Genomic DNA, 13,360 nt, shown 5'->3' on the forward strand with positions numbered 1-13,360 from the left:
ATCCATCCATCCATTCATCCATCTCCATCCCATCCATCCATCCATCCATCCATCCATCTATCCATCCATCCATCCATCCATCTCCATCCCATCCATCCATCCATCCATCTATCCATCTATCCATCCATCTCCATCCCAACCATCCAACCATCCATCCATCCATCCACCCATCCAGTATTTACTGAGTCAGTACTGTGATTCTGCTGCTAACAAGACAGACATGGTCACCACTCTCAAGTGGCCTATGCTTTAGCGAAGAGGAGACAGACCTTACACAAACAGTTGCCCAGTTAACTAGCTGACAACTGGGATAAGTGCTATGAGGGAAAAACACAAGGATCTCTGGGAACATACCACTGGGAGCACCAGCTAGTCTGAGGAAGCAGAATCAGGGAAGACTCTGACTAAGGAAGAAGCACTAGACTCATTCATTCATTCAAAGCACTTAGGAATGAACAAGGGAGGCCCTTTTGCCTGTGGAAATCGTCTCCCAGGCCCAGCTCATGGCAGCAGAGACTGGTTTGGCCAGGACCGTGGGCTCCAACTGCCACTGGCTGTGGCTGGTGCTCCCGGATCTGGGACAGCCCTCACAAGAATGTGAATCAAGTTTTGGGAAGATGTCATGGCACAAGGAGAAGAATGGGAGAGAAATAAACACACCAAGGCTGGGAGAGATTGCCAGAAAGAAGCAAGACTTGCCCGTTGACATCAAGTTCAAGTTATCACTGCCACTGAAAAGGTTCTACAGATGGGCTCTGAACCACAGGAGAAAGGTGCTCGTAATTAGGGAGATGCAGATTGAAACTTCACCGAGATAGTGTTTGTCACCTGCTGGGTTGGCAAGGCTCAGAAAAGGCTTGTGTTGGTAAGTGAGGGGAGCCAGAGGTCATGTCTTGCTCTGCCCTGGGAGCGTAAATGGATACACTCTTTATGAAGGGCAATTTAACAATATCTGTCAAAACTGGATACCCTTTGACCTAGTAATTCCACCAGTAGGAATTTATCCTACCAAGGGCTCGCACATGTGGGAAGTGGAATGTGTGCCAATAAGAGCAGAGAGTTCATTGAAGCCTGACCACGTGCCAGGACGTAGTCCTAGAAGCTTGAATTAACTCATTCAATCAACACGATGGGCCCAGGTAGGTACTATAGATCTCCCCATTTCTGACCTCTCATGACAGCCATTGTAATAACATCATTGTAATAACAGAAGCTTCTAAGCTATGAAATGCCCTTCCATAGGAGAAAGACAAAACAAAGGGTGGTCCATCCATGAAATGGGACGATCTGCAAAGAAGGACCCATCTCTTAAGAGTTTCAAGTCAAAGAGGAAAGATGCAGAACACAGCTTGGGTAGGATATGCTACAATGTAGTGTTGTTTTTTTTTTTTTTTCCTTTTTTTCTTTTTTTAAGTAGGCTTCATGCCCAGTGCAGAGCTCAACACGGGGTTTGAATTCACGACCCTGAGATCAAGACCTGAACTGAGATCAAGAGTCCGACACTTAACCGACTGAGCCACCCAGGTGTTCCAATGTAGGTCTTTTTGAAAAAGACATGTGTGTGTGTGTGTGTGTGTGTGTGTGTGTGTGTGTGTGTGTGTGTTTAAATTCTATAAAGCATCTCTACAAAGATATAAAGGGGAGCTGGGGAAGGGTAGGGGGCTGGTCACTATTTCCCTTCTTGTATCTTTATTTAAAAATTTTTTTGTTAATATTTTTAATGTTTATTTTTGAGAGAGAGAGAGAGAGAGAGAGAGAGAGAGAGAGAGAGAGAAACAGCGCGAGCAGGGGAGGGGCAGAGAGAGAATCCGAAGCAGGCTCCAGGCTCTGAGCTATGAGCACAGAGCCTGATGCAGGGCTTGAACTCACAGACCCGGAGATCATGACCTGAGCCAAAGCTGGACACTTAACCAACTGAGCCACCCAGGGGCCCCTTGTATCTTTAAAGTATTAAAAAAAATAAACTTTTGCGGCGTCTGGGTGGCTCAGTCGGTTAAGCGGCCAACTTTGGCTCAGGTCATGATCTTGCGGTTCAGGAGTCTGAGTGCCACATAGCTCTGTCTGCTGTCAGCACAAATCCCACTTTCTAAAAAAATACAACTTATTGTCAAATAGGCTAATATACAGTGTGTATGCTCTTGGTTTTTGGGGTAGATTCCCGTGGTTCATCGCTTACATACAACACCCAGTGCTCATCCCAACAAGTGCCCTCCTCAATGCCCATCGCCCATTTTCCTCTCTCCCCCAACCCCTCCATCAACCCTCGGATTGTTCTCTGTATTTAAGATTCTCTTCTGGTTAGCACAAACCCCACTTTGGATCCTCTGTCCCCAGCCCTCCGTCCCCCGCCCCCCGCTTGTTCTCTTTCTCCCCCTCTCTCTCAGAATAAACTTTAAAAAAATAAAAAAAATAACTTTTAACCTTGGTATAATTTTAGACTCGCATAAAAGTTGCCAAGATGGTGTAGAGACTCCTCATACAGCTCCTCACCAAGTTTCAGTTCCCCTATATCATCATCTTGCTTTACTGTGTGGTACATTTGTCAAAGCCGAGAAGCCCCCCATGGATATATTACCAATCACAGAACTCTGGACTTATCTGGATCTCATCAAACCAGTTTCCCTACTCATGCTCTTTGTCTGTTCCAGGATCCAACCTGCTGCATTAAGTTCCTGCGACTTCCTACTCATGCATTCCTCGGTTTGAATTTTGAATCATGCAAATATATTCTCCATTTAAAAATAAAATGAAAGGAAAAACAAACAAACAAACAAAACCTCCTAACATCCCCAAACAGCAAAATAATCAGGAATTCTGCTGATGCCAAAACCTTCACCTCCCACCCTCTCACCCCCGGAAGGTCCTGGTGGCTGCAGAAGTGGGGGCAGGGAGGGAGGGTTCATCCACGCTCCCGTTTCTTCCAGTGGGCAGGCTGTGCCTCCCGCAAAAAGCTTTCCTGAGGTAGAACTCATTGCTCTCTGTCCTGGTCCCCCGGGAAGCTGCATGAATCTCTCTTACACAGCACTTATCACTGCCTGCCTTGTTTCATAGTTATTTATGTATGTGTCTGTCTCCCCACGGGGACCGTGAGCTTCCAGAGGAGGGAACAGGGTCTGTGTGCCCTCTGTCTCCCCTCTCTGGTACCTGACAGGATACTTTGACTCCTATGCACTTGCCGAATTGACATCTTAGCCCCTTGATGTCAGGAGGAGGAGCAGGGGTATGTTGAGGGAGTTCAACATGGGTTGCTATGGGTTGGTGACCCACAATTCAAAATGAGAACAAACAGTAATGGTAATTACAACGAGGATAGTAATTACAACCAGAGGATTTTTTATGGGCGAACAATTCAAATTTAGCTCTTTCTCAGATGATCTCGTTAATTCCTAACAATAGCTCTATGAAGTAGGTATTATGATGCCCATTGTATAAATGAGAAAAACCAAGGCTCAGGGGGAGACGGAGTGATCCGCCTACAGGGTCCGCAGTGCGGCTGGGATTCTCACTCAGGACATTGTGACGCTACACCATACTGAATTTTTCACTTTTGACACTCGGCTGATGAGACCAAGGCTCAGACAGGTGACGTAACCTGCCCAGGGCCACCCACCTCGTAAGAGGCAGACCTGAGGTCTGAACCCAGGTCTGACCGACTCCAGCCTTGACCACACTGTTCCCAAAGACCCATCTCAGAGCCCTGAGGTTTGGTCATGGGAGAGGCACATGGGACTTCTGCGTGGGACAGGGCCCCAGAGGTCCCCCAGCCTCAGTCCCCGATGGCTCCGCCCAGCCCTGCTTACCTGGCACATGAGGACCAGAGGCTCCCGGAACTCAGCCTGGCAGATGGCGCAGATATCGCCGGCTTCTGTGCATTGCTGCCCAGTGGCCCGGACTCCGTAATTCTGTTTAAAGGAGGAGACAGAGGTAAACTCAGCTGTGGATCCTCACCGGACACCCGCAGAAGCACTGTGAGCTGTTTCCAGCTCGTGGCTCCTTCGTCTTCAGTTGGGGCCACTTGAAGTCAACTCACCTGAGAGGTGCAGAGAAGCTTCAGGGCTTTCCTGACTCCGCCCACACGGCCACAGATGTCGAAAGACTGAAAAGAGAGCAGGGTGATGGCTGAAAAGTCTCCAAGGGTTGTTCAGGACCTCTCTTACCACTCCTGAACCATCCCCTCTGACCCCTCATCTTTGACTGTGGACATTTTCAGGGCACTCTGTCCCACTTGGAGCTCCTCATTTCTACCAGTTTTGCTTGGCATTCGTCTTGCTGCCTTACGTCAACAGTTTCCCTTGCTTCCTGGACCAGGAGAGTGAATACATGGCAGGCATACTGCCTTTTCCCCCTGCCAAGCCCAGCACAGGCATTGCTAATTGATCACAGCACTCTTCTGAGCCAGCACTCCAGTCAGCCACTGCCAGTCGATCAGGATGGGCAGGCAACAGAAGTCCCCAGTGGCTGATGGGGCACGGACTGCCTGGCTAGTCCTGCTGGGGGGAAGGGGAGGGGAGGGGAGGAGGGGGGAGGGGAGGGGAGAACATGTGGATTCCCCCAGGATTCTCTAGAGCCAGAAACAGAGAAGGAAGAAGGAAGAGGAGGATGTCTTTATGCCTGGGGTGGGGAGGGAAACCTGATTTGTACCCGTGATGGAAAGAGAAGCCCTGTATCCTGACTGTAGGCATGAGGGTGTGCGGTTGAAGAAGAATGGAAACAAGTCTGGGGGGCGCACCTGGGGTAAGAGGTCCAGGCTTTGGAAGCCGACTGCCTGGCTTCGACCCTCACTCCGTGATCTGTAGCTGAGTGATGCCGAGCAAGTTGCTGCTCTCTGAGTCCCCATCTCCTCGCCCATAACACGGGAGTCATAATGGAAATGTGTGAATGGAGAGCACACGGTGAGCTTTATGGGCAAGAAATGAGGGTGGATTTAGCCGCAAAAAGGAATGAAGTATTGATATATGCTACGACGTGGATGGACCTCAGACACATGACGCTAAAGCGGAAGGAGCCAGACACGGAAAGACCACACAGTGTAGGATTCCATTTGTATGAAGTGTCCACAATAGGAGAGTCCACAGAGACAGAGAGCAGACTGCCGGTTGCCAGCGGCTGGGGGAGGGTAGCAGGCAGGAACGGGAGGGACGGCTTAATGGGTATAGGGTTTCTTTTGGGGGTGATGAGAATGTCTTAGAACTAGACGTGGAGGGGGCATAGCCCTGTGAAGCGGCTCAGTGTCACTGTACCCCGTAAGATGGTTAGTGGTTAATTTTGTGTTGTGTGAATTTTACCTCCATTAAAAGAAAAAAAAGATGCCAAGCTCCCCACTTGCCGCCACCCCCCCGAAACCCAGCAAACGCATGGATCCTCTTCGGGCCAGCCCTCCAGCCCCTCGGGCCCACCTCACCTTGCAGAGGCTGTAGAGAACAATCAGGACCCCTCCTAGGAAGTAGCTGTTGGAAGAGTCATCCCCCATGATGTATTTGTACCACAGCTGGATGGGGACGAGTGATCGGAACAGCTGGCTCAACTCCTCGATGACCAGATAGAACTTTCCCTGCAACCGCACAGAAAGCATCAATTATTATTAGCTGTAAAGACCCAAAGGAGGCAGCCGGGGGTCCCCCAGCCTGGGCAGTAATGACGTTCCAGGTCACAAGCAGGCCATTAATCAGCTCTGGAAAGCACTCAGACCGGCTCCTAATGGGTTTGCGATATGGCCGGGGAGAGGTGGCCCCTGCCCGCCGGCCTCACCCGCTGCCCACCAGCCCCGAGGACCAAAGCTCTGAGGACTGCATTTCAAGGAGGGAGAAACTGGACACTCCTGTTGGGGGTTGCAGTGTGGGTCACTCCCTTGTGCCTGCTGTGGCTTTGGGGGCACAGTCCCTGGCCCTGCACACAGATCGCCCTTGTCTCGAGGGCGGACTAGGGCATCTCGGGTGCCTGCCCTCAGGGGCATGGGCAGGATGGACCACAGGAGGCAGGTAAGGGCGGGTCTAGAGGTGGAGGAGGATGGCTTCTGGGCAAAGAAGAGACACTTGGGATTCAGACGGGGCTGGGTTTGAAGCTTACGTCACTGCCAGTTCGTGAGCCCCAGCTTCCTTATCAACAGAATGGGAACCACAGCTCCTTTCTTACAGGGTGGCTCTGAAGGTTCCCGGAGAGAAATGGGAAAAGCGCCTAGCACTGTGCCTGGCACAGAGCAGTACTCCTCAAATTCTATTTCCCTTCTTCCCTCTGCCCTTGGACAAGTCCCTCAAGCTTTCTGTGGCCTGTGCTATGAAATGAGATGAAAATAACCCCACCCTGCTGGGGATAATAAAGTTAAACACACACCTACTTATGACCCAGCAACTCCGCTTTCAGGTATGTACCCGAGAGAAATGAAAATATGCAGCTGCTTGCACACAAATGTTCATACAGTAGCTCTATTCATAATACCCCCAAACTGGAAACAGCCCAAATGCCCATCAGTGGAAGAATGGATAAACAAATTGTGGTATATCTGTACGATAGAACGCCACTCAGCAATAAACATGACTAAATGACTGATATACACAACAGTGTGGATGAATAATCCCACGTGCATTAGGCCCAGTCGAAAGAGACTGTTGATACGAGAAAATATACTGTACAGTTCTCATTTCTATGAAATCCTGGAACAGGTTAACACTAACCTGCAGTGACAGAAATCAGATCAGGGGCTGCCTGGGGTGAGGAGGAGGGGACTGCAAGGGGCATCTAGGAATTTGGGGGAGCAGATAGAGCTATTTTGCATTGCAATTGGGAGGGTGATTACACAAGTGTACATTCTTGCCAAAACTCACTGAAATATATGCTTCAAATCTGCATGTTTTGTATTTAAATTACACCTCAGTAAAGCTGATTAAAACAAATCAACATAGAAAGAAGCAACCAACCCTGCCCCAGGCATGCACAGCCTTAAAAAGGTGAATAGCATTTGCTCCAGTGATCCTAGTTTTAGGAATTTATTCTAACAAAATAATCAGGGATGTGTGTTGAGATGTGCCAGCAGGAACAGGTGCTGCAGCTGTCTTTGGTTCTCTGTAACAGTACCAACAGAGACAAGTAACAAACTAAATGCACCGTGAGAGAGTCTGGTTAAGAGAGAGATCTACAATGGAAAGCTGAACCGCCTTTCAAACATTATCCTGAAAAAGAGCAACTTTACCATGAAGAAACCCAGCACATAATACCCCAAGCGATCAAGGTTTACTCCAGCAGCAGTAAGTTAGTTACATGGACAGGCTGGACCCCAGCTGTGAGGCACTGAGAAGAACATAGTATCGCTTTTGTGTTTATTCTGCAACAATTTATAAAACCTCAGTGGAGTCATGAACTAACAAGCGACACATCCAAATTGAGGGGCATTCTTTTTTTTCCTTCTAATTATTATTGTTTAAAATTTTAAAAAAAATGTTTATTTATTTTTGAGAGAGAGAGAGACAGAGCATGAACAGGGGGAGGGGCAGAGAGAGAGACAGGGAGGCACAGAATCCAAAGCAGGCTCCAAGCTCTGAGCTGTCAGCACAGAGCCTGACACGGGGCTGGAACTCACGGACCGTGAGATCATGATCTGAGCCGAAGTCGGACGCTCAACCGACTGAGCCACCCAGGCGCCCCTAATTACTATTGTTTTAAATTAATTAATTTATTTTTGAGAAAGAGAGAGCAAGAGTGAGCGAGCATGAGCAGGGGAGGGGCAGAGAGATGGAGAGACAGAGAGAGATGAGAGAATCCCAAGCAGGCTCCACGCTGTTAGCACAGAGCCCGACAGGAGGGGTAGGGCTGGGGGTGGGGGCTCAGTCTCATCAACTGTGAGAACATGACCTGAGCCAAAGTCGAGTTGGATGCTTAACCGACTAAGCCACCCTGGTGCTCCAAATCAAGTGGCATTCTATAAAAGAAATGTCCGGCACTCTTCAAAAGCCTCAAGGTCACAAAAGACAAAGGTAAGATCAAGGCATTGTCAGATTGGAGAGGATTAAGGAGATATGACAGATGGATGCAACGTGGGATCTGGGATTCACTGACCCTAGACAGCGAAAATGTTGTTAGTGAGACAAACTGGCAAAATCTGGTAAGATTTGTAGTTCAGTTAATAGCGATGGCAATGATGTTAATTTCTCGGCTTTGCTAATTGTACTGTGGTTGCACTAGATGTTAACATTAGGGGGAGCTGGGTGAAGGGTTTGTGGGAACTCTCAGTACTATTTTGTAAGTACAACTCGTAAGTCTAAACTTTCAAAATTAAAAGGTAAAAAGTCATCCTGGTGAAGACTATCTATTCACTCAAGGAAATGTTCACATTATAGTCCCCAGTGGAAAGGAGACAGAATGAAGAAACACTTGTTTCCTTTGTGTTTTCCTGTTTTTCCTTTTTTTTTTTTTTTTTTTTTTTTTTTATATTGAGCATATGATATGTTTACATTGGAGGGGTAAAAAGGTTACAAAAAGATGTTACGTATCCATCAAATGGATGATGTCTGAGATGAGGGTAGAAACTTTATATCCATCTTGCTAAATTCCATCTTGTTGGGCCTAGGAAGGGGACCTCTTGAAGCAGATGTGCCCACATCTGCTAAGGACCAAGGAAGGGCATCCAATTGTCCATTCATCCCAATGCCTGACCTTTGTGACTGTTTGGCTGAGTCCTTGTTGTGAGGGTCCTCTACCCCCTCCAGACTCCCACCAGCCCCTGACCCATGGATATATTCCCTTCTGGAGAATGCTGGTTCCCTCTGTAGCCTTTAGGAAGGCAGAGGTGACTGGGGAGCAGAGATATGGGGGATGGCCACCATGTTTGTTTTACATGCCAATGGCATGGTGGAAGAGGGAACAATGGGACAGCTCAGTGGATGGCTAGGGCTACTCAGGCTCTGCCCTTGTCCTGACAGCAGCCCCCAGGCTCTGCTGAATACCCATGCATGTCTAAGCTTTGTTTTCCTGCACCACCTCAACCTCAGCTGCCCTGTGCTTCCCTCATTGCATCTAACTGCTCTCACCCAGGGTCTCTCAACTACTCCATGTTCCATCTCATTCTGGGTCAACACTCCAGTCTCTCCCACTCCTCCTTGAATTCAGTGAACCCGCAGAGAATTCTCCTTTCCTTTCGTCCTCTCCTCCTTCTCCCCCATCCACGCATCCATTGATGTATCCACCCATCTTTCCTTTCTCCCTTCCTTCCCTCCTTCTTTCCCTTCCATCCACCAATTCCCTCCCCCCACCTTCCATTACTGGACACCCACTATGTACTAGACACAGCACTAGGCTCTGGTGATACTAAGATGACTAAGACCTTGTCCTTGTCCTCAGGGAGCTCACTACCTAATGAGTAAGACAGACACTAGGCAAATCATTATAATATAGTGTGGTACAAGTTTGCTAGAGCTGACCATGAGGGGGCCCCAGAATCGAGGTATGGGGGTGGGAGTGGGTGTAGAGATGTGATTAGGCAAGTCTTTTGAGAGAAGCTATCATTTACGCTGATCATGGGGTGCCTGGGTGGCTCAGTTGGTTAAGTGTCTGACTTCAGCTCAGGTCATGATCTCACCATTGTGGGTTTGAGCCCCGTGTTGGGCTCTGTGCTGACAGCTCAGAGCCTGGAGCCTGCTTCAGATTCTGTGTCTCCCTCTCTCTCTCTCTCTCTCTCTCTGCTCCTCCCCTGCTCTCTCTCTCTCAAAAATAAATAAACATTAAAAAAAAAAAGTTCATTTAAGCTGATCTTGAAAGCCTTGCTACTCAAGGCTTGTAGTCCCTCAACGGACAGCGTCACCACCATCTGGGAGCTTGTTAGAAATGCAGAATCGCAGACCTCACCCCAGACCTGCTGAGACACAATCTCCATTTTCAGTTTCCCAGGTGATCTCTGTGCACATAAAGTTTGAAAAGCACGGTTTATTGAATAAGAAGCAGAATGATGAAGGAAATGTGAGGAGGATGAGGGAAGGCAGGTGTTCCAGTAGACCCAAGGTGACAGAAAGGACAGTCAGTGCCCCCCCCCCACCCCCACCCTGTGCCATCTCGGTGGGCAGCCTCCTGCTCTGTCGGCCTGGCCTCACAGTGGGTGAGGACACAGCCACCTCATGAAAGGTCCTGTGTCCCTGTGTCTCTGGAAAACCCCGCAGGATGGCATCGGGCTGACTCTGGGGACAGGCTCTGCTGTCTCCTCTCTGGCAGATCTTGCACAACCAGCCTGGCTCGGTGGTTAAGAATGCTGCGTTGGAAGCCAGACAGCCTGGGGTCAGGCCCAGTCACCCACCACCTTCTTACTACTGCCTTTATTCAGCTTTGGTCATCGTCTTTGGATCTCCAATTCTCAGGCTCTGTTAGCCACGGGCTGGTTCCCTGGTCCAGATCCCCAAGCTTCCCACTTGCCCACGAGTGGGTCTGGATCAGAGGTTGACAACATTTTTCCGCAAAGGCCCAGACTGTGAATACTTTGGCTTTGCAGGTCATACGGTCTCTGTGACAACTATATAGGTAAACACACAGGCATGAGTGTGTTCCAAGAACACTTTTATTAATGAAAACAGGTGTCAGGGTACATGTGACCAGTGGCCTGTGGCTTGCCGACCCCGGTCTAAAACTGTCAGAACCCAGGGGGCACCTGGGCGGCTCAGTCAGTGAAGCATCCCACTCTTGATTTCAGCTCAGGTCATGATTTCTCGATTCGGGAGATCGAGCCCCGTGTTGGGCTCCGCTGCTGACAGCACAGAGCCTTTTTGAGATTCTCTCTCTCTCTGTCTCTCTCTCTCTCTCTCCCTCTGCTCTTCCCTATCCTCCAAAAGAAATAAATAAACTTAAGAAAATAAAAATAATAAAATGTCAGAAGCCAGATAAGTCAAACCATGGCAGGGACTCTAACACATCCCCGGAATTTCACAGCATTCTCAGACAGCAGCTTCTTGGCCCTTCCTTCTGTTCCTTTACGATGTAGACCATGCTCTTCCCCTGCAGATGGAGTACTGTCCTCTACTCTTTAGGGAGTGAGCTAACACCTGTTCATCTTCCAGGTCAGCTGTCACGTGCTACGGAAAGACTTCCCTGAGTCCTCCGTTAAATCAGGTACTCCTGTTACACCCACCAAATCACTCCTTTCTGAGCACTTCCCACGATATCTAAGAAACTATGTTAGTGTCTGTCTCTCCCGCTGGACTGGGAGCCCCATAAGCACAGAGATGATTTGGCTCCTGGAGGTCGTGTTCCTGGCATCTAACACATAGTAGATGCTCGCTTAATAGCTGGGGACCTTTCTGAAGCTCGAGATTCCACCCTTATTACTCACGTCAGCTTCTTGGGTTTACTGATGGAGAAGGAGAGATGGAAGACAGAACTTCTGTTTAGAGGCGAGCACCGATGTCACAGAAAAGAAAATAAAGAGACTTGAGTGCCTGTGTGGCACCCATGCCCAAGGTAGCAATTAGCTGCTGGGGGGCGGGCCACTTGGAGAAGGAGATACAACCACCGGGGAAAACCGGGCATATCCCAGTGAAACCATCTCTCTCTAATTAAGCAGCTTTGTAATTCCAGGTTTCTTAAGCATGTTATTTCTGACGACCACCAAATGGAATGTGTGGTTTCTCTGGGGTGTCAAGGAACGAGGAACGCGATCAGATTGTGAGCCGTCTGGCCCCCCTGCCACCCGTGAGGGAGAACGAGCGAGAATGGGAGCAGACTTCTCTGCTGGGATTCTGATAAAGGGGGGCGGGAGCGGTGGAGACGGGAAGGCGGATTCTGTGCTGGCTTCGTTACTGCTAGGATGGGTGGGGGTTGGGGGGGACACAAAGTGAAATGGGAAACAAGGAAACAACAGAGGCTGACTCTGGAGGGGGAGCTGGTAAATGCAGGAGAGCGGGCTGCTGAGAAGCATAAGAAATGAACAGAGAAAAGGATTTTTGAGAAAGAACCTGGGTGGGGAAGAGGATTTGAAGAACTTTGGGGGTGAGGAGGGAGGGGAGACATAATCAGATAGTCGTTAGCAGCGTTAATGTATAAAGAATGGGTAGACAGGGATGAAAGGTTTTTTTTTTCTGCATCAAAATTCATAACGAATATTGACAGCTTTGCCTGTTTATGACTGTGTTTCATACACCCTTGTCTCATCTGCAGGAGCAAGGACAGCACAGCAGTTAAGGGAATGGGATCTGGGGCTCCAAGGTCAGGTCTGCCACCTACTAAATTGATTTTAGACAGTAATTTAACCTCTCTGAGCCTCAGTTTCTTCATCTGTAGATGGGGTTGAATACACACACACACACACACACACACACACACACACACGCATACATGCAGTAGTGTGAGGCAAACCAGGTCTCCATAAACAACAAAATAAGGCCCTGATTTTTGTGTTTGTCAATTTCTGTGGTGTAAATACTCCCACAAGGCCAATTCAAGCTACCAAGGGTTTAACAACTGCTTGCAAGTTTCCTGAAAATTTAACCAGTGGCCCTCAGAAGCCAGTGCAACCTGGCTCCAACACACCAAGGTGATCGTGAGAATCACACCAGCAAATAATCCTAACATACAGGTACCCAGGAAGGGCTCCGTGTGTGGTCAGAGCTAGTAACGAATGTCATGATCATCTGAGGATAGGGGCATTATTAACGCCAACTTCTTCTGGAGAGGAGAAATGTCAGGTTCAAAAGAACTAAGGGACACTCGAATGAGGTGAAGTGCTGTCTGGATCTTATGGCAGATAAGAGGTAGATAAGGCCACTGCTTCGTGGCCTTCCTCTGGCAGTCAAGTGTTGTGAGACACCCAAGCTACAAGGAGAGATTTATGTGAAGAGGTCCTACAAAGAGGGAGAGGCTCTGAGGCTACAGGTAGAAGCAAGAAGCAAGGAACCCAGCTAACAGTGAGAACTCAGGTCTCGGGTGCAGGACCCTGGGTGGATCATTCCAGCCGCTGCAGCTGAGGCATCACACCTGGGAGTGAAGAAGCCATCTTGGATGGTCTGGCCCCAGCAGAAACCAGCCGGAGACCAGCTGTCCCTGGCGAGCCCTGACAGAACTCCTGACGCAGAATCTTTTCTGCTTTGGGTCCGGCGGGGGTGGTCTGTGAAGTCCAAATCATCTTCATAATAGTACTGACACACATTTGACACTTTTGTGGCTCTCTACCAGGTGTGCAATGGGGTTTTTCCTAAGGCTCGTGACACGTGATTTACAACACATAAGAAAACGCCAGGAGCCGGGTGCCTGGATGGCTCAGTCAGTTAAGCATCCGACTCTTTGGTTTTGGCTCAGGTCATGATCCCAGGGTCGTGGGATCGAGCCTAAGTCGGGCTCCGCACTGGGCGTGGAGCCTGCTTGAGATTCTCTCTCTTCCTCTGCCCCCTCCTCT

The 13,360-nt window shown here is 49.1% G+C and overlaps 1 protein-coding gene across 1 annotated transcript in view; it reads right to left on the reverse strand.

Annotated features, from left to right (window-relative positions):
* Window positions 1-13,360, reverse strand: part of LOC125914354 (uncharacterized) — a 70,606-nt gene that overhangs the window by 32,141 nt on the left and 25,105 nt on the right. The window contains exons 2-4 of the mRNA XM_049619581.1: window positions 5,402-5,551; window positions 4,031-4,096; window positions 3,801-3,902 (exon numbers count right to left, since the gene is read on the reverse strand). Coding sequence (XP_049475538.1) covers window positions 3,801-3,902; window positions 4,031-4,096; window positions 5,402-5,551 — 318 coding nt within the window. The remainder of the gene's footprint in view (window positions 1-3,800; window positions 3,903-4,030; window positions 4,097-5,401; window positions 5,552-13,360) is intronic.

Source organism: Panthera uncia (assembly GCF_023721935.1).
Source record: "Panthera uncia isolate 11264 chromosome D3 unlocalized genomic scaffold, Puncia_PCG_1.0 HiC_scaffold_8, whole genome shotgun sequence".
In the NCBI taxonomy this organism is placed as follows: domain Eukaryota; kingdom Metazoa; phylum Chordata; class Mammalia; order Carnivora; family Felidae; genus Panthera; species Panthera uncia.